Genomic DNA, 26,201 nt, shown 5'->3' with positions numbered 1-26,201 from the left:
TAACTTTATTTTAATAAATTAAATTTTGATGACATGAAAGAAATCACTGCCTCACTGTGCCCCTTTACTTTTATAAACTGCGAGCATCAGTGGAGTATTTTTTTTTTAAGTCATCCTGACCTTTCTTTTGAAACAGTGCAGCAGAGGGAAATTAGTGGCTTGGCGTAGTTTGAATGAGCATTACTTTCAAGCACCGTACTGTACCGTAATGCAGTGCCAGTCACATATAGCATTAATGCAGAAAACTGATCTTGACCCTGATGATGGTGGTTGCCTTAATGTAAGTAATGTAAAGACCGGTGATGAATTAAATGGAAAAACTTTGACCCTTATAGTGACGCAAATTTACACTGCAAATCAATGCAAAGTTGCTCTGAGCCGCCACCTTTACCCATTTCTGTTCAGATGGAAATGGTCTCTTTCAAGATGACAGTGCCCCTGTACACAGGGAACAAGGGTTTCACTGAGTGGCTGATGAGAATGATGTAAATAATATATACTATGGTTGACGTAACCAGCTGGACACCTATGGATGCGCTCTTGGATGTTCCCTCAACTACCATCAGGAAAATACCAAATGAGTGAAAGCACTAAAGTCAAAACACTGAATAACTTTGAGAAGCTTGGTCCAGTCCCTTCAGTAGAGGAAGCTCCTTTAATTTTTCAACCCTTTGTAGTTTTTGTGTTGAAACTGCTCAGGTTTTAAAAACACAAGCCGAGTGTGCTGTATACAGTCAGTGTGAAACTTGTGACTGAACCTCAAATCGTGGTTTCATTTTGTATGATTTTCCTACTTCTGCAGACTGAATTAAAACATTTGTCTCACCATCGTGTTTTGTCACTTCTCAACTCTAAATATTCAAGAGAAGGGAAAAAAACAATGTTTAGACTTCTTGTAAAACTATAATGTGTTCCTAAACGAATGAATTGAAACCTGATTAAAGCAGGATGATTATGTTAGGTTGAGTCATACTGTTAGAATCCTCAAAGAACAGGCCAAGGAGAACGAGCGGAAGCAATCTTCCACATCAGCTTATTAATCAACCATACACCCAGAGTGATGCTGAAAAGCTAGTTTGTGTATTTATTACTTCTAGGCTGGACTATTATAATTCATTATTATCAGGCTCTCCTAAAAACTCAATGAAAAGCCTTCAGTTCATCCAAAATGCTGCAGTGAGAGCGTGCATATTTCTGCCATATTGGCTTCTCTTCATTGGCTCGACCGGTAAATCCAGAATTGAATTTAAAATCCTCCTCACATACAAGGTCAAGCAGCATCTTATCTTAAAGAACTCATAGTACTATATCATGCCAACAGAGCATTTTGCTCTCAGACTGCTGGTTTACTTGTGGTTCCTAAAATATTCCAGAGTAGAATGGGAGGCAGAGCCTTAAGTTTTCAAACTCCTCTTCTGTCGAATCAGCTCCCAATTCAGATTCAGGTGACAGACACCCTCTCTGCTTTTATGATTAGGCTTAAAACTTCCCTTTTTGCTAAAAACAATTTCAACGCTTAGTTACTTTGCAATAGGCTTAAAGTTGCTGGGGGCTTCCCATGACACACTGAGCATTTCTTCTTAACTCTGTCCTTATACACCATTTTCATTTAATCACTAGTTATGAATTTTGGGTCCTCTCTTCCTCCCCTCACCCCCAACCAGTTGTGTCAGATGACTGCTTTTTCCCCAAACCTGATTTTGCCCAGAGTTTCTTCCTGTTAAAAGGGAGTTTTTCCTTCCCACTATCTCCAAGTGCTTGCTCAAAGGGGGTGTTTGATTGTTAAGGTTCCTATATCTTACTGTTGGATCTTTAACTTGTACAAAGCACCTTGAGACAAATGTTATTGTTTGGTGCTAAATATGGATAAGCTGTCAAAAATAATGTGTTCTGTGTCACACCTTCCATTTTAACACCGTGCATTCGACGTTGAAACTCACAATTAGTAATCATGTTTGTCAGAACTGGTCTTTGTCCCCATCATGTGGCTGAAAACGTAACTCTTACATTCACACTATACTGTCAAAAATGCTCTTTATTTTAAAAATGCAATTCCAGGGATGGACTTGGTTTATACCAGTGACAGTACAACAGTGGAAGTCTTCATAATGACACACTTTCAAAACACCTCAGACAGTTAAATGAGTGGTGCTGCAAAAATAATCCCCCCCCAAAAAAAAAAAAACAAACACCCAAAAAAAAAAAAAAAAAAAAAAAAAAAATATGTTTGTAACATTTTGCACTTTAATATTTTCATGTAAAACAACTAACTCCACCCCCAAACATTTTTTACACTACCAAGACATCTTTAATAGTGCAAATTGAAGATATTTATAAAACTATTAAAAGTCTTTTGGATGTCAATTTAATGTGAGTAGCTGCTTCTGTTACTCCATCCGTTAAGCTGAGATGTTCATGAACTACTAGCAGACACAATGAAAACCCTGGAGAGCACATTAGCCTAATGAGCAAAGCTACAGCTGGTGTTACTGCAAGACAGCTTGGAGAAAACAGCCCATCTTTTATCCATTCACCTTGTGTCATCATAAGTTTGGGATTTGGATTGAGAGAATTAAAATGACATAAAAACAAAACAAAACCACCTGATTGCTATATAACACTCTGAATAAACTAAAAAAAGTTTAAATTATTATTTAAAAGTTATCAAATTAATTCCATGTCATTTTGGAAGACACTCTGGCAAGGTCTGCAGAACACAACACTGCTTAAAAAAAAAAAAAAAAAAAAAAAAAAAAAAAAAAAGGGGGGGGGGGGGGGGGGGAATTAGTGACTCATGGATGTTAAGGTAATTAAGATGAGAGAAAACCTACTCTAATGACTCACACAGTACTCCAAAAAATTAGATTTGTCATGACATTTATTCAAATAAACAATACAGTTTATAATTTGCTAGGATAAAATAATGCGTTTGAACACATAAGAAGCATTTGGGAAAGAATTCCCCAAAGATCTGAAACTGGGGCAAAGGATGTGTTTCAGTGATGGCTGACACTTTGGTGTCATCTTCAGACTCGTATCACTGCCTGTATAATCGCGTCCCCTCCAGTCAGTCTTTCTGAAGACTGCCATATTTCAGAGAACAGATGAACAAGCATTTACAAGCAGAGAGCTTGACAACCAGAGCAACCACCGCATAGAGCAATGCAAAATCTTGAGGGGAACTGACATTTCAATGCCAAAACCTCAACACACGTGCGGGAAAAAAAAAAAAAAAAAAAAAAAAAAAAAAACACAACAAAAAATGCAGTCTTTAATGAAAAAGCATAACAGCTTTACAAAACACTCCTACAACCTTTAGAAGTTTGTCCCATCTCCCTCAGCTCCTTAAGGATCACATGTCCATCTGTGTAGCTCAATTAAAGCAATGTTCAGTCTCACTGCAAGGCAAGAGAGCTCCTGAATGGAGATGATGCCACTACCACCTCCATTCCAATATTCCCTGCAAGAGTGATGCAGATGCCTGACCCTGTTTGACAGTGATCGAGCCCAATTAGCAGCAGTGCAACGCCGCGCTGTCAGTACATTCCATTACCCTCTTTCAATTCTCAAGGTGCAAGCTGAGCTTTAAGAAGGGCTACCTCAAGCCACGTCAGGAAAGAGGGGGAAAAAAAAAGAAAAGAAAAAAAAAAGAAAAAAGGAGTGAATGTCACTCAGTTTGGCTCTTGCAAATAATTAGTAATGTTCTTAAATGTTAAACACCTCTAAAAACAACTAGGGGGGTACAACAAAAGGTTAGCATAGAGAGACACTGGGCCGGTGCATTCTACCTCACCTCTGACCTGTAAAACTTTATCCTGCTCCTCTGTGCACTTTCACTGAGTCCTTTATGTGATTACCTGGAAACTAAAGCCAATTCTGTCAGTCTCCATGTTGAGTTACTGGTTAGGTATAACTTATGACTGCTCTGAAGGGACTGCAGATGACAGGACGAATATCTTATTGCCAAAGACCTCCAAACATCAACAGTCTGTGGAGAGTAGACAGACTCAACCTACATGGCAAAAGCACGGTAAAGAATAAATATTTGAAAATTATGCAAACACGTGCCACTCTTGCTCTTGAACTTCCATGCATATGGACTATTTACAAATTGAAAAATACAGACTCGCTATTTTGTTCTTTTTATGTTTTTTTTCTTCCTTTTTCCCCCCCCTGAAATGTCTTTGCCCCTTTGCAATCAGCCTATCAACATTCAGCCACTCAGACAAGGATCTTTACCACATATTGCAGACATGGCCAGGACAATTAAAGCTGTGTTGAAAACATTTTCACACTGATGGGAAAACAAAAGTCAAAATCAAAACAGAGTAAAAGATTCACAAGCAAAAAAAAAAAAAAAAAACAAAAAACAACATGAGGAAAACAAGTTCAGGGGAGGTATTACAATACAAGCCAAAAGGATGTATTTGTTTAATATGGATCTTCTGCTTGTTCAACCCTCCACTCTGTTGCTAACAATACTGTAGTACACTTTTTTTTATTACTCTACCCTTTATTTAAATATAATTTACTTTGAAGATTTTGTTAAACAAATCCAGAAAAAAAATGATGCAAAAGTGGTTGGTTTGCCAAAGGAGAGGCGGCAGAAGGCCTGTGCTGCCCTGTTAAATTGCATCAGCGCTCTAGTTTGTCAAGATACTCAAGAGTCCGTTGCATTGGGACGTGTTCTCAATCCTCAATGTACTCCCACAGGTCCTTCTCATAGCCTTCATGCACGTGCTGTAGCAGCACTCTTCGCCTGCTCTCACAGTATCTACAGACACAGGACAAATTTTAAGCTCCAAAACACACAAAGTCAGCCATGGCATGCACCAGTACAGTTCTTCCTTCACTGACCTGTACTTGTCTTGTACTTTTTGCTTGATGTCCTGCAAGGAATCCTGGGAGATGTCCCTCTCTAGGTAGCCTGACAGCACCTCGGTGGCATTTTCCAGGTCTGCCTGGTTGTTCTGATGAGTGATAATTGCATTATAATCAGATAAGCAACGTTCCACTATACAATAGAGTTAAAGGAACAAATGTCTAATCTATGAGAATTTCTAATAAAGTAATTAAAAAACAAAAAACAGCTCTTCAGCACTTAGTTCATCCCTGAAGATCAAAACTGTGTGAATGAAAGAGGGGGAGAGACGAACACAGCTTCCACAAAAGTCGAAAGCTAAAAGGTGTTACATCTGGGGTTGGTGAGGTGTCCAGTTTCGTTCGTATGCCATGTTGGATTCATTCATGCCCGTTGCAAATAATGCTACCAAAATTTTCCAGCACGATAGTAAATATCTCATATAAAAAAAAAAAGGTACAATCACACTAGTGTATCTGAGCCAAAAACTGCCCTACCTCAAAAATAATGGACTGGTTGTTCTTCTTGAGGTAGAAGGCGAAGACATAAGTGAACATGAGTGTGGAGCGGCACTGGCACAGCACATCCACAGCCTTCTTCAGAAACTGCACCTCAATCCAGGACATGTTGTGCTGCTGCATTTCCTCCATCTTCTGCTTGACCTGAGCATAGAGCTTGTGCTCAAAGCGCAGACTCTGCATGTGGTTCATGTAGCGGTTGCAGTAGAACAGGTACCTCTGCAAGGCTGCCCTGGAGCGCTGCACACACACATACACACACAGCATGGACTTCCTTTATTGTGAGCACGCTCATCTTTACTTATAATAGACTGTCACTCTACTTTCTCGCTGGGCACTGGAATATCAGAGACATATACTGAAATGTCTCAACTGTTTGTCAGGTCTGAATCATCATGTAATTATCAGCTTGCTGTACAATTCTTTATAAAACGATATCCAGTATACAGATATATTTTAGTTGCAGTTATTGTAAACTATAGAAATGTCATGTTATTTATTTAATCATGGTTTTTCCCCTTCAAGAATAAATGTAATTCATTTTTAGATGTAAGCGTTAACTGGAGCATAAACCATGCTTGGTACAACAGATGAGGCTACTTGAGTTTATACATCTGGCAAATAGAATAACGTACAAAAATTTTGAAGCTTCAATATAACTGATTACCTCTTGAGCATCTCTGGCTGCCTTGGCATCATCTTCATTGTAGCGGTTGCAGTTGTACCTGAAATATTAAAAATATATAACTGAGATGAAAAGAGTAATGTTCTTCTCTCTGATAAGCTATACTATGTGTGTTTAAGGTGGTCAAATTCACATTCATATGGTACTCTAACACAGAAAATCAGAATTTTAATCTCTACATCTTTTAGGGCCATTAAAGAAAAAACCCAAACAAGTGATGATGGAGGAAGTAAGAAACCTGAGCTGTCATTTAAGTGTAGCGAAAAACAACAGCAACAACAAAAAAAAAAAAAAAAGTGGAAAAAGTCATCCCCTGTTCTGACATTTCCAGCAGACACTAAAACAAAAGACTCTACATAACAAGCATGTGAGCTAGTGATTCTCACCAGGCTGAGCCGTGTGGTTCCCATGGACCCAGACAGACCCAGCAGAACTCAGCTTTGCAGTTCTGGTTTCGACAAACCATATGATTGCAGCCACCATCTTTCTCAATGGTCACGTGGCATTTTGGACATTCCTGTGAATGAAATTACATTAATTTTATTTAAAAACAGTAATTCAAGGAAATGATTCATGCTATAGACTGAGAAAAAGGCTGCAGAAACAAATGAAGCAACAATGGGCAAGGCCCTGTAAAACTATAATTCATAGATATGCACTGATGATTGTAAACATTAATTGTCAACAACTGTCAGGTCTGTAAGGTGTGCACACTTTATGACAGGTTATGAGCACACAAATACGTGACAAAAATATAGGGACTTCAACATTGTGTAATCCTATTTAAACTTAATACATAACATGAGAGAAAAAAACCCTCAGAATCCACACCTTGGTATTTGCTGCAATCCAGTTTGAAGTTTCACTGTCATCATCACATTTTTTAATCCATTTTCTCAGCCACTGCAAACACGTTAAAATAGAAGGAAATGGATTCATGTATTGAATGCTAATCTTAATATTTTTCTTAAGTAGAAGCTGAATCCAAAGCATAATTTTTCTCTAAGGTAAGAAAATAATCTCCATTTCGCACACCTTACACTTCACAGGATCATGCCAATTTTCTCCACAGTTGAAGCTGAAACAAAGGGAGCAATATCAAACACATTATTCAAAAACTGCAAATAAATTTACAAAAAAGGTTTTAAAATAATAAAAAATTCTCTCTTACCAGAACTGGCGTCCACACTTGCACCTCACTGGCTTGGCATCTGGGTACTGGACTTTGACAACATGATGGCAGTCTGGTGCAGGGCACCACTTTAACAGTCGATTGCACTAAAATGAGTAATGAGACAAATTTGACTCAGAGGGCAGAAATAAGATTTTTGCTTTTCAAAGTAGTACACATATTCAGATTCACAAGACTTTATGTATCCCCAAGGGGCAATTAAGAGACAACCCAGCAGCTCACATTACGGATCAAAGTTTGATATTCAATCTCGAAATACTGTCAAGAAGAAGAAAAAAAGATCTCTTACCTCTACAAAACTATTTGTAATTAAATGCTGGTACTTCAACTTCACTTTTGAATCTGTTATGAGGCGCCTGTGGAAGCAGTCAAATAATATATTAGCCATCATTACAAAACATGGGTGAGATCATCAAAAGATAGCGTTGCTCAAGAAAATATGCTAAGTATTACTGTAAGCTGACATGTGAATATTATTTCATTATGAAGCAACATTCCGAAATAGAAAAGTACAAGTTCATATGCAAACTCTATTTGAATGCATGGCCTAAACTGATTACTGAAAATACAGTAAGGTCTCTTGGTAGCTGGTAATATCAGAATGTAGGTTAAGACAATTACTGTCAGCTTAAGAGCTGGTACAAGAGATTAGCGTCCGTGCTTATTCAGGTATATTTCTTTGGACTTTACACTGAACGTGAACAAAGCACAAAAAGGGTCAACTTCAAAGTCTTGTACTGATAGGTTTCTTTTACAAGGCAAAACGGGAAGAAATCCTTTTAACATATGGTTTCTATTCATACCAATATGTTAAAAATAAAAAGGAATCAATAAAGGATGTCTATATGGATTTAACTATATGACTGAAATGTGTGTATTTATAACTTTTACAAGCTTCTGGCTACAACTGCAAAATTAAACAGAATGTATTACATGAAAAAAAAAAAGGACTACAGTAGCTGTGAAAAGGGGAAGTTCTCTGATTGCATGAAGAGGACTATGGGAAACACTCCCTTGCTCTGACCACAGTAAATCCTTTTTTTCATGAGTTCTAATGACAATTTCAAATTATATCAAAAATATATATATATTTTTTTGTTAATTATGGTCTTAATTAGTGTCCACAAGGGCAACAAAGAAGGATACGCTTTCCCATATGACTAACAAACCGCTACAGCATGAGCATACAATGCCCCTTAACCAACCCTGGTGACATCTGGTTTCAAAAAGCTAAGATAATGATGGTGAATACACTCAGCTTCACAATGGGACTTCGATGATGTTATGGCGATTACGTTTCACCTCTATATGCAGTCTATGACCAGTAATGTTGTTTCCCGTCTTTTATTTATTTTAAATTCTTCTGGCATATATTTTACTTCTTATGCTATTCATTGAACAATGCCCAATATGTAACAACATAAAAAATATATGCACAGATACTCACATGACTGTGTTGTCATCAACCAAAATGTCACAGCTATGAGCAGGGCAAGAAATGGTCTGTAAAGGAAACACAGAAGGTAGATAATTAGAGAACCACCTTTTGAAATAGTAAAGGCGGTATCAAATAGCACCCTCTGCAATTGTTTTTGGTGGATCACAGTGGTAAAGAAGAGGAAGAGCAGCTGCCCTTTCTGATTTAACTTCTTTAGGCTTGCCCTGTGACAGTTACAAGAACACAAACTCTGTCTAAATGTCAAGTGAAGACAATGAAACCCCCAAAATTACAGCCACTGTGTCATTCTTTGAAGGTCTATCTGCAAGTTAAATGCGCTAAATGTATAAATTAAAAGGAGTGTATGGATGCGTGTCAATGACTGAATAGAATAGCTAACGTAGAACTCGTCACAATTTTTCAAAGTACTGAAAATTTGCAAAAGAGCAAGAAGACCAAACGACTCATCATGGGAGCGTCTGAAATTCTTAAACTAACATGAACAATTCAAATTATTGCAAAGATACAAAGAAAGAAATGTTGATGTTGCAGACATGAAATACTTCCAAGCAGAGGTGCTGACGCATGGTGTAACAAACAGAGAACAACAGCGTTGAACTGAACACACTATCCCACTGTCATGGATACACAGTTCAGCTTTTTGAGTTAGGATTACACTGATATCCAATCCTAATATCAAATGAGTTGATCTGTAAATTATACTGGTTGGATAGTGGCTACTAGTATCTGTGTCTGCACATAGGCTGGTAAGCGAGAAGGTAGACGAGAACTGCTGAGGACTCTTGGTGCCCTCTTACTGTTGATTAAGAGAAAACGGACATTGCCACTTGTTGCATAAAAGTCACAAGTTCTATTCTAAATAAATCTTAAAATTTTGAAGTAGATACCTGTCCCATTCCTTCTTCAATTATTTTGGTCGTCAGATAATCTCCCCAACACTGCATGCAGAACTTGTGTCCACACTCCAGGCCTGTAAAATACTGTTAAACAAACAGTATCAACAAAAAGCAGATAGTTTATAATTTGGAATGAAACACACAAGGTATGAAAAAATTAGTAACCAGGTAGGAAAAGCCTTCAGAGGCCAGTGAAAACCATTCTAAGAAAAACATCACCTGGATTTTACACTGTTTTAACAACCTGATTAAAATAACACTGAAATGTGTGCTCCAAATGATAATATTCTAAATTCAGACAGTTATGGTAATCCATAGTTCTGACATCACATCATCTTAACTGAAGAACTAAACATGATGATGTGTGCCTTTTATTTACAGATCCATTTTCACCTTAACATTAAACCCTTTCCACCCAGGAGGTTCCTTTACCAATTTTTTAAAACACCAACCACCTCTGTTTTGAGAAGACTGCAATGTGCACTGCATTAAATAAAGCAGTGCCTGGCATAACTGGTATAAAATAAATTTGGCATACAATATGTTGTTGGGAATTTTTTTAGAATCCATTCAACAAAAGAAATGTAATAGACAAGTGACATTTATGTTATTGAACAGCTTTATATTCAAAGAACAATTCTTTTATTAATATTGTTATTGGAGGACAGTTTTTATAAAACAGCTACTGAGTCCTTATGTATAGCTTTGATCAGAGAGATGTAAAAATGTAATTTGTTTTTCCCCCCTTGTATTTTTAATGTCACTCTGGCCTGATGACAGAGTCACCAAATCCAAGGTTGTTCATGGGGAGGAGCTATTACTGAATAAATGTGGCTGAAAAAAAAAAAAATGCTATTGTATGGGGGGGATAAGTTTGTATCTGTTTATAAAGATCTTATAACATGTATAAGAAACCGAAATCCATCAATTTATTTTCTTAGCTGTTGTAACCACCTTTTGTTATGTTAAATGACTTTTAGCAAAGCTTTTAACTAGTCTTTAAAATATAAAAAATAAAACAGGTTTCCCCATTTGTAACAAAACAGGATTACAATGTCCCTGCCTCTGATGATGCTCTCCTGTTGTTTCTCCACTTGCATTACAAAAGTTAAAGTGTGCATTAAATTGCCTGACAACACATTAAGATAGTGGAGCTCCATGTTAGTGCCATTATGTGACTCACAGAGTTGGGGAAGTTCAGATAGCAGATCTGACATGGCATGTCCTGTGCCGATGATCTAGTGTTGATTGGAGGACGTATTCGGGGCTTCTTACTCGGGTTAATGACATGACACTCAGAGAAAAGCTTGTCCAGATTACCATCAAAATACCTGAATAGATTGAAATAAAATAAGCTTTTAGATACGCTCTGCTATGAACCTTTTGGTTGGCACTTGTCAGGAAGTTAAAAATGGCCAAGAATGTAATTCAGAATTTCTTACCTTTCCATGAGCTTTTCTTTATCCCAGTTGAAGTGACTGAGAAGAATGCGTGTTATTGTTGCAGGATTCTAAAGGAACAAGAAATAGTTTGTGAGAAACATTTTTGATTTTTACTTGCAACTTCTACTAGTTTCAATGAGCTAGAGGATCCAACGGTTGTAATGGCTTTCAGGCCTTTTCAGCTTTTAAAGCCTGATTAAAGATAAGTATTGAATTAGGAAGGTAAAGGTAATATATTCTATGGCAGGACATTAAACTATTTTGCACATTAGAAATAGGGTTAGAAAACATAAGCAAGTTCTAGGGCTGCTCGATTATGGCAAAAATGATAATCACGATTATTTTCACTGAAATTGAGATCTCGATTATTTGACGATATTTATTTAACCTTTAAGACCTACTATAGAACCAAGTCCGCCAGAGCTTATATTATATTTTTTACATGTTGTAGTGCCATTTGTGGGAGCATTTCAAGTTGCTATACAACTGTTATAGCTCATATTTTAATAATATGTATGCATTAAGTCCGTAGTAACTACATTAATTGCAAAAAAGTGCAATAAACTACAAAAAAAAATTGAAAATCGTTTTTGGTTTTTTTTACATATATTTCTACTTTGAGAAATTTAAGAGGTTTATCCCTCAAAACTTTAAATACATAAAAGTTGCAAAAAATAGTTTACAACAACAGGAAATTTATTTTGAGTGTCTTCATAGTTTTATTTTGGAGATACATCAATTTTTATATACACTGCAGGAAAAACGAAAAAACAATCCTATGATGCAAATTTGCAAAGAAAACAGCAGGTGCATCAAAATAAACTATTTCCAGCAGTGCAATTCGAGTTCTAAGCATCCCAGAAACTATTCAGAAAAGTCAAACATGACCAGTATAGGCTTTTAAGGCCTACAAGTAAAAAAAACTACAATTTCCGCGAAAATGACGTCACTTCCGGTTTCGGGCAGGAAATGGCGGACATGTGACAGTTCGCGCTGACATCTGTTTAACTGTGGGAAGTGTTACGAACAGCTGATCGGATCGGCAAAGGGTGTTTCTGGAATATTGTGTTTTTGTTGCTGCAAGCGCTTTTTATGCAGTTTTTGCAAAGCTTTATGTGGAAGGAAACCGTGACCAAGGACAAGCTGATGGCATCAGATGTAAGTACAACTCCTCCGGTTTATTGCGCTAGCTTACACAGTTCCGGTTCTACAGGGATTTAAAAATAGTTACACAAAACGGAGCGTGCTGCTCTGACCGGCTTTAAAGGGTTAACAATGACTTTAAAAAATAATATAAAATAGTGTGCAACACCACTGAAGTTTTTTTTTACCTCTCTTTTCCAAATAACTTCTGCTTAGCTTTCCGAGCTTCCCTCGGGTCCTCTTAATCAGCGGTCTCCAACCTTTTTTGCGCCACGGACCGGTTTATGCCCGGCAATATTTTCACGGACCGACCTTTAAGGTGTCGCGGATAAATGAGGGAGGGGCTAATAATCGGCTCAGTCATTTTTAATGATCGTTGAAAGCCCAGATCGTAATCGTGATTAAAATTCGATTAATTGAGCAGCCCTAGCAAGTTCTCATATTTAATCTTGCTGTTCACCCATGTACATCAGTGAATGGACATAAAAACAGCTGCCCATTACACTAAATACAACACAAAGCAACTACAGCTTTACAAGTTATCACAAAATTAAATCATCACAATCTAAGGCCATAATAATAGACAATATATTTAGAAAAGTTTGTATTCATTACAGCTATTCAATGAAGCACACTCAGGCACGTATTCCTTTCTTATAACCACAGTAGCTGTTAAAGATGACACAACTGAGACAGTTTTTATTTTTTAAATAAACAAAAAGTTTTAGTCTTTAGAACTCTGTATGCATATTACACTGGATGAAGACAAACGTGGCACTTACATCCCACTGATGTGACAATTGTGATTTCTGATGACTCAAACGAATAAATACCCTACAAAATGGATTTAATCATCATGCTTGATCATATATACCCAGTCCCATTTGTGGCTTAATATAAGGACTTTCCGTCCAAATTGCAGTTAGAGAGCCATAGATGTATAAACACCTATAAAAGTACTGTTTTTGTAGATCTTTTGCCTGGGGGGAAATAAAATAAAAATACAATTTCTAGGCTACTGAAGCCTACACATTGATAGGAAAGTGGTTTAAGTTGGGTAAAGAAAGGATGCAAGGATTCACCCACCAGAAAGAAGCTCTAGTCAGAGCCAAAGCAAAATCACCTCCATATCTGATGGAATTATGTTGCTAAATGTGTTCTTACCCACCCAAGAACTATATCATTTTTAGGAGCTGTTCAGAAACACTTTACATTTCTTCCAAATAAAGTAATGCTAACTCACACCCTTGTCGGTAAATGGACCAGTCATGCTTTTGGCCATGTCACTCCCCACAAAGGCCTTTCAGAACCAGGAAAACCACTGGCTTACACCATCATTCTGAAAATACTTTGGAATTATAAAGCGTGTCAGGTTCAGAAACAGGTAGTATACACATAGTTTGTTTGTTGTATTCTAAATGTGTAACAGGTATCTCACAAACTATCTGAAAATGTGGATGATGGTGTAACAGTAGCATAAAATGGACTATGTCCAGTGCCAAGGCTGTACAGTTTAGGGAAAGCACTAGGGATGATGAGGAACCTCTCTCCATGTACCTGTTAATACAAATATTTCTTATTATACTCCATTTACTATAGTTCAGGGATTAGAATAACTCTGTATTCTAAGACACAATAATACTTAATTTTCGACTATGTCTTTAGTGATAATGTGAAATTACTGTAAGGTACTAAATTAGTGTTTAACCCAAGTTACAAACTGCTCTTTAGAAATGGGGAAAGCTATACCCTCAAACTACCCATATAACACATAATAATTAGTTGTTTGGAAAATATCTGTGAGATTTAGGAGACCACATGTATATGTTGCACATATGTGGCATCTCACTTGTCAAATATAAAGAAGTGAACAAAAATTAGTGTATTGTCTCCCTAGCCCAATGCCCATTTTACAATTTCAAAGAAAGTGGTCCAGGTTTGTACCAAATCCCACCTAACCCTGTAATGGACTGTTCATTGGCCCAGAAAAACAGCCCTGCTTGTATATCTCTACTTTGGTGCTCACCTTGGCGGAATAATAAAGTCAGGATACACCTTGAGATAACAAAAATCATAACATTGGAAAGGACTGACAACATATTTAGTATGTTCTGACTGTATTATGTACACCTAGCTAACACTAACACACCCTAAAACAGATATGCAAAACATACAACAATGATGATGGTATCTTTGAGAAGGGCACTGATTCAATTTTACACTTCCTTTAGCTGTTATTCTTTGTGGTTCCACTGCAAATTGTTCTTCTGATTTATCTAACCACGTTGATATGAATGGGTTGGTCAAAAGATTAGTAGTACTTCTCAGTACCGATGACTAAAGTTGATGTAAACTTGACCACTATGAAGCCAATGCATGTTAATAAAGTACTGGCTTTTTGAAGCATATTCTACATCGAAAACGTCATATCAGAAGGTCTATGTATGGATTAACTTTAAAGGCATTTGTTGGTGCTGCAAAACCCTGAAAATTTAATAATTAAACATAAACAATATTTAACGGGGATAAAAATCACCGTGTTACTCGTTTTTGCTGTAGAAAAGAAACTGCCATGCGGCCGTAGGGTAGAAAAATAATATGTATCATTATTGGCCAATTTTAGTTTTTAGGCTTGTTTATATAGAAATCAACATAAACCTCCAACGCATTTTCTCAGATACCAAACTGGATGCTGAGTTATCAGGATCATTTTCCATTTTATTCTGAGCTCAAGTGAAGCTCTGTGAAAGGAAATGGAGGCCCAGGTTAACGCTAGCTTAAAGCGAAGAGCTTCCCCCCGTTTCTTCATAAATTTCATTGAAAGCTATCGCAAAATTTAACTTTTTATGTTATTGGTAAAAAATGAAATTATCATAACCCGTTCTTTTACATAAGCGTAACTAAGCTAGCATCCCACTTGCTAACTTATCGCTGGCCAAGCCTTTGGGTCCAACGTTAAAATAACACTAAACGCAAGGTTTAGCTTTAGAAATGCAAAATTTCTGAAAACCCAAGTTTCAGTTAACATCTCAACGCACACTATCTGTCGTCTAGCAGGAGCTGGCACTTAACACCATCCTGGTCTAGAGCTTTTGCTGTAAGATGCTATGTAGCCAGCGAGCTAACATTAGCTTAGCAAGCGTTGCTGCCAACTTAGGGATGGGACTACTTCCTGGATGAAAAGTCCTAATGGAAATTTTTTACCTTCACATATATAAGAAAAATTTTCATGTCTTCATTTTAACTACCAAGTTCCATATTGCAATTATCTTATATATATGTAAGTTTAGTTTTCTATAAATCTCATCATTGTTCTCAAACTGTCAACTATAACAAGTATACTACTGGAAGGCTAATGGTTTAGCTAATATCCACGGCCTGTTTTTACGCTAGGACCCCGATCTTTCCTGATGCTGTCATACCAAAATACCTACCTGGATGACCTCGTTGACCTCCCTAATACACTCGACCATATGCTGGAGGATCTGCTCGGCAGTCAAAACTTCGAAACGGTAGTCTTCCTCCTCTTCCTCGCCCGGGCCGTGGCCTCCTCCGCCAGTCTCACCGCACTCATCTCGCTCCCCGCCGGCCACCACGGGATCGACCAACTCCACCTCCCCGAGCTCCAGGGTGTCGTCGTCGGGTTCCTCTTCATTGCTGTCCTCGCTACATTCCTCCTCGTCTTCGTCGTATTCATAGTTATAACCCTCGTCTGAGTCCATTCCTAGCGCGGTTATCAGCAAGTGACAAGCACACCTTAAGGTCTATAGCGTATGAAACGTTGATCCGAGCCCGTTTTTCAGCTGCGGCGAAAATAACAACAAAACGTCGCCGCTGCTGCTAAGCCAACAAAGAGACACAGCGTCACCAACTGACGACTGCCTTACGTCAGACAAGCAGGGCAAGAACGGATGTAAAAACATTTAATATAACAAACTTTTTCTTTAACCTAAGTGTTTATAAAAAAAAAAACAACAACAACTAATTCAAATAAGTACGAATTTGGAAAATTTTCATTTATAATTGAAGAGTCACATCAAATGCAAACGGAAAATACTTTCGTTCTCATAAATGAAGGCTAGTAACAGAAAAAAGATATAACGTGAGTTGTTTATAATTTTAAGCAGTGATTGCGTGTGTGTGTGTGTTTGTGTGTGTTTTATATACCAAAACAAAGTTATAATAGTTCGGTCTTTAAAAAAAAATCTGTATTTTTTTTTTTATTATCATCATTTTTAACATTCTGTTGAATTACCTGTTGAATGAGTTTCGTGAGTGAGTTCGGTCATTTCCCTTTACTTTTCATTTAATACATTTCATTTAATAAATTGATTTGGCTATATAAATACAATTGAATTGAATTGAATAAATGAATCGCTAAAATTAATTCGAGTAGTAGAGTACTTCTTAATAAAAGTATACAATGACTTAAAATAACTTACTTATATTTTAAAGGGATGCTTATATATATCCGGGTCAGATTCTGCGGTTCAGGCAGCACATTGCATGACACATTTGCAAACACTTTGTTAAGTCAGTTGTGTGAGTATTAGTACGTCCCACTGTACATGCTGCCTTAAACCAGTCTTATATATATATATATATATATACATATATATATATATATATATACATATATCAACTAAAACTGAAAGCATTTCCTGTAAATTTAAAATTTATTTAAACTACAGCGACCTTGGTCCAGGTCTTACCAAATGAAATAATGTTTAAATAAAAATAATGTTTACTTATATTTTCCGGAAGACGAACTTGACTTATTAACTCGCTGCCGCAGTCATGTGATTGCATTCATCTAAGCACATGACAGGTATCGTTTTGACGGTGCAGTTCGCGCTAGTGAAGAGCGAGGGAAGTCATGTCTGTAGTAACGTCTGGACGATACACTTTTCCCAACTGTAATTTGGTGTTTTTTATTTTCCTCCAGCTTGGGCTGCACTCAGTTGAGGGAGTATGGCCTTTACCGCAATCTATTACCTCCTCACCGGAGCGATACCCTCTGAATCCCCAGGCTTTCTACTTTACTTACGGAAGTCAATCAGCTGCACAGGAGGGCTGCTCTGTTCTGGATGAAGCATTTAAGAGATACTTTTCTCTTGTTTTTCCAGACTACTCATCTGGTAGGTTTTATAGTGAGGTGAAATTCTTAAAATGCAAAAACGAAGTAAGATTTAAAGTCTTGCTGAACTTGAACGTTGTAGTTGTTCATTCAGACTGTTTAGATATATATTCGAAAATCACTAAGGATATGAAATAGCCTATAAAAACTAACTTTTTGTGAAAGTCTAATCTGGACACTATTAGTAGATGGTTTGGCATTATAACACGTTTAAAACATGATTGTAAACGCACAATAAACAGAGCAAAGTGCTCACGTGGCTTCAATGTTGTTTGTCATGCTGGCTTTTAAAACAGATCAATGGTCATTGTACAGACAACAGGTCATCAGTCAGCCAGCACGGGCATACCAACTGAAAATAACCTCACAATAACAATGGACGAGAGTAGCACAGCTTCGTTTTTGTCTTTTCAGAAACAAACACAAGAACCACAGCTCCTAGGGAACAAAAATCAGTGTGTAATGTGCTTAAAGTGCAAGTTCACTTCTGCAAATACTGTGGTAATGGTTTAATATTTATCACCACCAGGTTACGGTTTTCTGCGATTCAGTGTGGATAAACCATTTACTGTCCAAGTAAGTGTCGGCCGCGATGATTGCGACAGCTACCCAGATGAAGACTCTTCTGAGCAATGTAAGTACAACCCGCTGATGCCCATTGATTAGAGCAAGTAACACTGTTTTGTAATGAATTTAACCACCATAATACTATATAGAGATTGACAAAATATCATAATTTCTCCTGTTTGTGTTCCAGACACTCTGAGCGTCTCTGCTGGACAAGCATCTCTGAAGGCAGAAACTGTGTGGGGTGCTCTAAGAGGTGATTATAGCATATGTAAAATATATCTGAAGAGCATTGGTAATTAAACAAACATGTTAACCATCCCTAATTTCCTTCGGGATTAATAAAGTGTTCTGATTCTGATTCTTAAGCTGGCAAAGTATGTCAATGTTTGATGAGGTGTAGCAGATTTCTTGTCCTACTACATATTCAGTAAGTAGCCTGTCAGGTTGTGCTATGTATTTCCAGTTTTTTTTAACTCATGTGACTCAACTGATGCAACACTTCATGTGGCACACACACAGACACCTTCTTTATAGTTTTACTCAGTAGAATTTCAAGTAGGCCTACTGCATGTGGATTTATAAAGTAGGGAAATTCCAACATTTTGTCAACCTCATCTATCATGTATAACAAATTGCTGATTATGTACTGTACACCCTCTGTTTAAGCACAGGTCTGGAAACCTTCAGTCAGTTGGTTTATCAAGAGGATTTTGGCTCAGTAAGTCCCAGTTTTTCCAAATGCACAAACTAACAACAAGGCCTCTGGAGTAATCACGTTTCAAATATGTGCATAATTAATATTTTTCCCTTTTTTCTGTTTGTTTTTAATTTAGTATTATGTGAACAAGACTGAGATTAAAGACTTCCCCCGCTTTCAGTTCAGAGGGATTTTATTGGACACTTCACGTCATTATTTACCACTGCAGGCCATTTTAAAAACCCTGGTAATAATCAGATGACACAATCGAAACTTCAGCCTTCTGTTTGAGTCACTGTATTTATTATAAGCTGTATTGACATACATGTTTTCTGTTAGGATGCGATGGCCTTCAGTAAGTTCAATGTGTTTCATTGGCACATTGTCGATGACCCCTCCTTCCCTTATCAGAGCCGCACCTTTCCGGACCTGTCTGCTAAGGTTTGTTGATATTCTTCCTTGAGGCACTTACGTAAGTCCTATCATATGATCTTCACTGTAACTATGCACATTCATTACAATTTGCCTTGCAAAAAATATCCTAATTTTCTAAGGTGTTCTTGGCTATTTTATCCCAGAAATCTAAGTAGGTTTAATGCATATAGACTCATGAGATAGGAAATGGCTGAAAAATAGCATCCACTCTGAACAGCGACTTCTGGCTCTTATTCAGGGGGCTTTCCATCCGATGACTCACATCTACACGCAGTCAGATGTAAGAAGGGTGATCTCATTTGCCAGAATGCGGGGAATAAGAGTCCTTCCTGAGTTTGATTCACCAGGCCACACTCAGTCTTGGGGAAAAGGTAAAAATTCAGTTAAACTCCCAACATCCAGTAAGTGACATTAACAATAAACAGTTTAGTCCAAATGATTTCAGCATTTTGATCTATAGAAGAAAAAGTACTTGGCATGATGTCTAGTTAAGGCTCAGTAGGAATAATTTCTGCCAAATCTGCAAGTCAAGACTATAAATGGCAATATAATATGTAGTGAAGGCTGACTTACTGCTTATGTGGTTACATCAGTGGAACAAATTGTCTGCTCTCGATAGAAAATGCAAAAAAAATGTATTTGAAGGATATGACTGAGTCAAATTAATTATTTACAATTATTTCTCAGGGCAGTCTGACCTGTTGACTCCCTGCTACAGTGGGAGCAGCCCTTCTGGTACTTTTGGTCCTGTTAATCCAATATTGCCCTCCACTTACAAGTTCATGGCAACACTATTTAAGGAAGTGTCTTCGGTGTTTCCTGATTCCTATATCCACTTAGGAGGAGATGAGGTTAACTTTTCCTGCTGGTAGGTTAAAATGTAACTATCATTTACACGTCGGCTGATTGTTAACAATTTCAAATAAGTTTTTCTGATTTTTGATAATTAAATAAAAGAGAGTTTATGAAAATTTTACATAAACATTGAACACATTATTTTTTCTGTAGGAAATCCAACCCTGATGTCCGAGCATTCATGCTGAAAATGGGATTTGGAGCAGACTTCACCAAACTGGAAGCTTACTACATGGAGAAGTAGGTTGTAAAAGGGAAAATACAATGTAGAAGGTTCTGTAAAATACACCAACTGATGCATTCATGTGCTTATCTTTTTTTAGCATTGTGAACATCACTGTAGCTCTCAACAGAACATCCATTGTGTGGCAGGATGTTTTTGACTATCATGAACGAGTAAGTACGCCCAACCGAAACACTTATATTTCATGATATAAAAAATTTACATTTCCTGCGTTTGTGGTTTTTAGAGGATGTGGTTGGAAGTGCATGATGTTGATTTTAAACGGTAAACGGTAAACGGCCTGCATTTGTATGGCGCTTTTCTAGTCCCTAAGGACCCCAAAGTGCTTCACACTACATTCAGTCATTCACCCATTCACACACACATTCACACAAATTTAACAAGTACAAATTTGAAATTAAAAAAAAAAGTGAATTTCAATGAATTTTATAATATTTTACCAGGGCAGTACTGTGCAAAAGCCACCCATAATTTATTTATATTCTGCTAAGAAGATAAGAAATAAGTGCAGTTCTGTATATAAATGTTCCTGCACTTAGGCAAGCTTTCTGGTAATTTCTTTAAGTAGTCTTCAGGAATAGTTCTCCAGATTTGAAGGACATTCAAAGCTCTTCATTTTTGTTGTCCCGCATTGGCAGTGTTTGTGGTCATTGTCAAGCTAAAAAATGAAGCTGTTGCCAATCAGACGCTTTACAGATGGTATTGCATGCTGGATCAAAATTCTTGCTAATCTTGCTGCTAATGACAAAGTGTCTAAAGATACAATGTAAAATTCTTTGCTGGTTCATCCCTTGGGTGTGTTTCTATGCATGAATAATTCATTGGTAAGTGTTAAATGGCCTAAAAGAAATCTTTGGGTACAAGGATTGGACTGAAATCGAGTGCTAAAGCAGCCAATGCCCAAAGAAAAAACAGCCTGGAGAACTATTGTACAAGACAACCCCTGAAAAATTACAACAAAGTATTGCTCCTTGGAAGCAAAATATGAAGGAATGAGGAGTGGCTCAACATTTTTGCATAGTCCTTTGTCTTTACAGTTTTGTTCTTGGATTATTAATTATAGATATTTTAGAGTGTGTTCAAGTATCTACAGGATCCATGCATATTCTATAAAAATGCACCAGTTATTTTTGTACTTGTTGTGACACTGTTGGCTCAGTTGCTATTAGCTCTGCAGATGAGTACAGGATGGAAATTGTCACATTAAAACAGAACTGGCTAATTGTGGAAAAAATAAAATCCTCTATTAAGAAGTTCTTCAGATACATTTGATACAAATGTAATTTTACACTCTGCAGGTTTAGTGGTTTGAGCCAACTAACCAGCAGTTTAAAACAGTTTGTTGACAACATCCATCTGTTCTGTTCTGATCTGATCTTTCACCATGGACTGTATGCAAACAATGGACGTGAGAGGTCTGAAAAAACACAGCCAATGCACAGTGCCTGAAATCGGCATTCTTTCTAGTGTCTTGAAGGGGGCGAGTCACTTGAGTGCAAAAAGAAAGCTTGTGTTTAGTTTCAGTTGCCAGTTTTAAGCCTTACTGATGCCCAACGTGATACTCGTTAAAACAGCAAGAGTGCAACAGTAAAGACACCTAGCTGTGTCCATTATTTATATACAGTCTATGTATATCATGCTTTCTGTTTATCTGTCTGAGAGCCCAAAGCCTTGTGTTACAGCACACTTCTCTATCAGTGGTGGAGGTATGGAGAGAGGGCTGTTACCTGTGTGAAGTACGCAGGGTGGTTAAAGCAGGGCTCAGGGTAATTCTAGCCTCTCCATGGTATCTGGACCAGCCCGGACCTACACACAACTGGGCCCGCTACTACACTGTGTGGCCCCTCGCCTTCAAGGGTCAGAATATGAAAACTGTGTGCTGTGCAGAGTTAAAGATTTTCAAGCTGCTGTGTGTGTGTGTTTGTTTGTCTGATATTAATCAACAGATAAAACGTGGTTTTACGTAAAATATATATCTATGGATAGCTACAATTTGGGGACTATTTACATGGTGTACAAAGTGTTTATACCAGTTTATACATCAGTGTTACTAAGGCTGTTCTGTGTCCCAAGACTGTACCTGAAATCATTTTTTTTCAGGTATGAACAAATAATAATAATATAACTTGGTGTGTAAAGAACTTGGACACAGCTACAGAGAGATGTGATTGTTGTGATGCTGCTTACTGCTGAACACACATATAAAAGTCCTGCTACTGCCAGCTGCTTTGCCAAAGCAAAAACCCAGCAATTGACTCTTTGTTTATCTGGGAGATAATCAAAGAGTTAAGCATATGCATAATGGTGTCTTACTAAATATTCCAGATTTTTTTTATTTTTTAAAAAAAGGTCTTGAAAGCATAACCACATGCTTGCTCCTGACCTAATCTGCTGGTAGCCCATTAGAGATTCCACAGCTGCTTCCATCAGACAAGCTTAGCAGAAGAAAATTACAGATACTGTTTATGTTTGGTTCTCCAAGCCATTTAAAAACCATTGTTTTTATACACAAAACTGCTGGAAATTCGAATTCAAATCAAATCAATTTTATTTATATAGCACTTTTAAAAACAACAACTGTTGACCAAAGTATTGTACAATAAAATAATCAGATAACATTTAAAAGGAAAGTAAAATAAAAGATAAGACAATAATAAGAATAAAAGAATGACAGACTCATACAGAATTAAAAGCCAAAGAGTAAAAATGGGTCTTTAAATGAGTTTTAAAAGTATCCAGTGTTGGAGAGGTCCTGATATGTAAAGGCAGTTTATTCCACAGTTTCGGAGCAGTCACAGCAAAAGCCCGATCTCCTCTGTGTTTTAATCTAGACCTAGGGACAACTAGAAGCATTTGGTCCGCAGACCTCAAAGATCTCACTGGAGTATAGCAATTTAAAAGATCAGAAAGATATATAGGAGCTAGTTCGTGCAATGTTTTAAAAACAAGTGTCAAGATCTTAAAATCAATTCGAAAACTTACTGGCATCCAGTGTAGCGAGGTGAGTATAGGGGATATGTGCTCTCGCTTCTGCTTGCCAGTCAGTAGCCTTGCCGCGGCATTTTGAACCAGCTGTAGTCGGCCAATAAGTTGCTTACTCAAAGTCTCTGAAGCAGAGAAATGGCTTCACCTTTGCAAGTAAGCGGAGGTGAAAGAAGCTGGTCTTGATCACATTATTTATCTGTTTATCGAATGTTAAATTACTATAAAAAATCACACCTAAATTCCTCACAAACGTTTTTTTTTATAATTTTCTAAGGGGCCATGGTCATAATGGTCACTCAATTCAGCACAGTTTTCTTTATTGTCATTATATAAATATATGAAAAAACTCTTTAAGGGACAGGATGAGCAAGTTAACAGACTTTGTCTTAATTTTAGGGTATAAAAGCAAAGATAAATGTATCTTTGCAAGTACTGAGAAAGATGGGAAATTGTAAAAACATTATACAGATGTTGTTGAGGTTTTTCAAATAATGTCAAGGGAGATAACATGTTAAAAAGAATAAATGCAGCAGTTCAGTTTAACAATTCTCCGTAGACAGAGGCTGTATTGAGCACCGTTTGTTAGTAGTAATGTGAGGATAATATGCTGGTGAGATAATTAGTTTAACAGCCTAGACTGTATGCTTTGTCATCAGAGGCAGTTTTGGGATTCTGCAGAAGTTGAGCTTGATGCTTTCCCAGAAAGAAAAGAAAATTCTTGCCAACGTCTTTCACTTTCATCTTGTGCCCATGCTTAGGAATAATGGCTCAAGGAAAGTTCAACCCTGGCTGCCAAATGTTGGCTACATGGGGATTGTCCAGACTGGGCATTTTTCCAGACATGAATGTGCACTAGATGAGTAACTTTGTGCTCTGGCTTGTGCTCTGAGGATTAGAAATTCTTTGAACTGTGGCTTTTTTTTAATATGTGACTTTTCTGAATGATAAAGTATTTAATACAAACATACTAATCAACTGGATTCAACATACAAAAAAAAACTTGGGCAATATAACACACAAGGAGCAAGACAGTTGTTGTTGTTACCCTTCTCAGATTCCTAAGGACACAGTGCTGCACATCTGGAAGGGCCTCCCCGCTTCTTATGCGGCAGAACTCAGCGCTATCACCAAAGCTGGCTACAGGGTCCTGCTCGCTGCACCTTGGTACATCAACCACATTTCCTATGGCCAGGACTGGCGCAACTACTATACCGTGCAGCCTCTGAACTTTTCTGGTGTGTGTTGGCCAAGTAATATAACAAAATAATACAACCTTGCTCACTTATGTGCTGTCCATGGTGCTTCTCTGGTGGTGGGAGCTATCAGTAAAGATTTCTTATTAGTAAGACCCATTAAAACTCTGACTTGACAAGTTTGACTTGAAGTGGTGTGATAACATTGAACTGTAAATAGCCAATTCTAAAGTATAACATGTTATTCAAGAAAAAAAATCCACATCTTTTTCACAGGTACCGAGGAACAGAAGAAGCTGGTGATAGGGGGTGAAGTTTGCATGTGGGGGGAATATGTAGATGCTACTAATCTGACCCCACGTCTTTGGTAAGAGATTGAAAAGATCCCTGAAATGATCAAACTAGAGAACCTAAGTAGAATGTGCAGCCCATGAGATTAATCAAAATAATGACCGGATGAATCCAAAATCACAGGCCAAGGGCAAGTGCTGCCGCAGAGAGACTGTGGAGCGATGAGAAGCAGACCTCTGACGTGGACAAGGCATTTCCTCGATTGCAGGACTTTCGTTGCGAACTCCTGAGGTACTTTAGCTTTTCTGATAACGCACATGGCATACCTCAACACATCACCGCACTCTTTTTTTATGAGGTCTGCTTAATATACACCGATGCTTCTGTTTCACTTCGTTTGCAGGCGGGGTATCCAGGCAGAGCCTCTTTTTGTTGGACACTGCAAACACGAGTACCAAGGTGTTTGATTATAATGGACCGTGTGGCATTTTTGAGCATTTGAATCGATTAACTTCTGAGGTGTAACTGGAAGTAATTTTTTAAAAAATGGAATGGAATTTCAAGAGGTGTAAATTCTTCAAAAAGAAATTTTTCTCTGCTTTTAAGTCCAATTTACACTTGTGTTTTCTCAGGGATTTTCCTCTTTGTATTGCAACTGCTGTTTTTTAATTTTACATTTGATTTGATACATTTATCTCATGTAGTGATCATATTTAATAAATGTGAAAGTTTACCTACATTATATGAGATGATTACAAAATATACAAATCAGTTGTGTTTGAGTTTAAAAGGCACACGCCAGTATGATGTAGCTTGCTGTCTTTTCCATTCAAATGTAATACAATTATGATAAAGTCACATTGCTGTGTAGACTTTTATCAAAATTAAAATCCATCTGGATGTAGCATTTTCAGTGGGAGAAACGTTTTGTCTGAAAAACGCTACGTCCAGGTGAACAGAATCAACTTTGTGGGATTTCTATACCTGGATGATTGAGCATCAAGATGGTTTTTTAATTATTATTAGAATAATACCAGAGACAACAGTTTGTCTCAGGTATAGAACACACGATCGTCTCATCCTAGGCAACTGATTTAAACTTAGAACCCTATTTTATAACTAGATTAATGTTACAAATGAAACTAACTGCACACCACCCTCAGGAAGCAACCCAAACAAAAGAAGACAAAATGCTGTGGAAGGAAGAGTTTCCTCCAAAACTTGCTGATATTGGACACAGACCCCTGCACATAATATCACTGTTTATTTAAAAAATAAACAGAAAAACCACCACCGTTTACTAGCCAATGAAAATAATCTCGGGTTTATTTGGAGGAATTATTAAAACAGCAACCCTTTTCCTAGGTTTGCCGACCATCCTGGAATAAACACTTAGCCACCTAACGGTGACTAAGTGCTTATTCCAAATGGGTGGCCGTCTTATCCAGATGGGTGGCCGTCTGTCTGTAAAGGTTGATTGGAAGTGAAGAGAGCAGAGTGAAAAGAAGTGTGCAGTGATGAATAGACTCTTGGGAGGCTGTTGGGCCAGAAACCACAGATATGTAAGCACAAAGGTACAGAGGTGGGAGACACAAAGG

The 26,201-nt window shown here is 37.5% G+C and overlaps 2 protein-coding genes across 3 annotated transcripts; one reads left to right on the top strand and one right to left on the bottom strand.

Moving 5' to 3' along the window:
• Window positions 1-2,860: 2,860 nt before the first annotated feature.
• arih1 (ariadne ubiquitin-conjugating enzyme E2 binding protein homolog 1 (Drosophila)) lies at window positions 2,861-16,069 on the bottom strand. 2 transcript variants are annotated; one of them, XM_040025809.1, is made up of 14 exons: window positions 15,631-16,069; window positions 11,054-11,121; window positions 10,795-10,942; window positions 9,603-9,695; window positions 8,704-8,759; window positions 7,546-7,612; window positions 7,236-7,342; window positions 7,100-7,142; window positions 6,896-6,967; window positions 6,451-6,581; window positions 6,047-6,104; window positions 5,359-5,619; window positions 4,858-4,970; window positions 2,861-4,774 (listed from the first exon to the last, which is right to left on the bottom strand). In XM_040025809.1, the coding sequence occupies exons 1-14, from the start codon at window positions 15,916-15,918 to the stop codon at window positions 4,690-4,692; spliced, it is 1,590 nt and encodes a 529-aa protein (XP_039881743.1). In that variant the 5' UTR covers window positions 15,919-16,069; the 3' UTR covers window positions 2,861-4,689. The 2 variants fall into 2 exon arrangements, with proteins under 2 accessions (XP_039881743.1, XP_039881744.1); XM_040025810.1 differs by lacking the exon at window positions 15,631-16,069 and adding an exon at window positions 13,440-15,616.
• A 942-nt stretch (window positions 16,070-17,011) lies between these two features.
• hexa (hexosaminidase A (alpha polypeptide)) lies at window positions 17,012-25,568 on the top strand. The gene is made up of 14 exons (XM_040025808.1): window positions 17,012-17,334; window positions 17,863-17,967; window positions 18,091-18,156; window positions 18,575-18,621; window positions 18,737-18,847; window positions 18,940-19,041; window positions 19,274-19,406; window positions 19,723-19,903; window positions 20,044-20,130; window positions 20,214-20,286; window positions 24,174-24,354; window positions 24,589-24,679; window positions 24,787-24,894; window positions 25,007-25,568. The coding sequence occupies exons 1-14, from the start codon at window positions 17,073-17,075 to the stop codon at window positions 25,068-25,070; spliced, it is 1,611 nt and encodes a 536-aa protein (XP_039881742.1). The 5' UTR covers window positions 17,012-17,072; the 3' UTR covers window positions 25,071-25,568.
• The last annotated feature ends 633 nt before the right edge of the window (window positions 25,569-26,201 follow it).

This window comes from Simochromis diagramma, unplaced genomic scaffold (assembly GCF_900408965.1).
Source record: "Simochromis diagramma unplaced genomic scaffold, fSimDia1.1 OVJJ01000293.1, whole genome shotgun sequence".
Classification (NCBI taxonomy): domain Eukaryota; kingdom Metazoa; phylum Chordata; class Actinopteri; order Cichliformes; family Cichlidae; genus Simochromis; species Simochromis diagramma.
This window is presented reverse-complemented; position numbering and strand designations above follow the sequence as displayed.

Excerpts from the sequence above, each read along its gene's own strand:
- arih1 (XM_040025809.1), bottom strand. The coding sequence starts at position 15,918 with ATGGACTCAGACGAGGGTTATAACTATGAATACGACGAAGACGAGGAG. Across the intron at positions 7,343-7,545 it reads TTACAAATAGTTTTGTAGAG|TGCAATCGACTGTTAAAGTG; the intron begins GTAAGAGATCTT and ends TACTCATTTTAG. Across the intron at positions 6,582-6,895 it reads GGATTGCAGCAAATACCAAG|GAATGTCCAAAATGCCACGT; the intron begins GTGTGGATTCTG and ends TTTCATTCACAG.
- hexa (XM_040025808.1), top strand. The coding sequence starts at position 17,073 with ATGTCTGTAGTAACGTCTGGACGATACACTTTTCCCAACTGTAATTTG. Across the intron at positions 19,904-20,043 it reads GAGGTTAACTTTTCCTGCTG|GAAATCCAACCCTGATGTCC; the intron begins GTAGGTTAAAAT and ends TTTTTTCTGTAG. Across the intron at positions 24,355-24,588 it reads GCAGCCTCTGAACTTTTCTG|GTACCGAGGAACAGAAGAAG; the intron begins GTGTGTGTTGGC and ends TCTTTTTCACAG.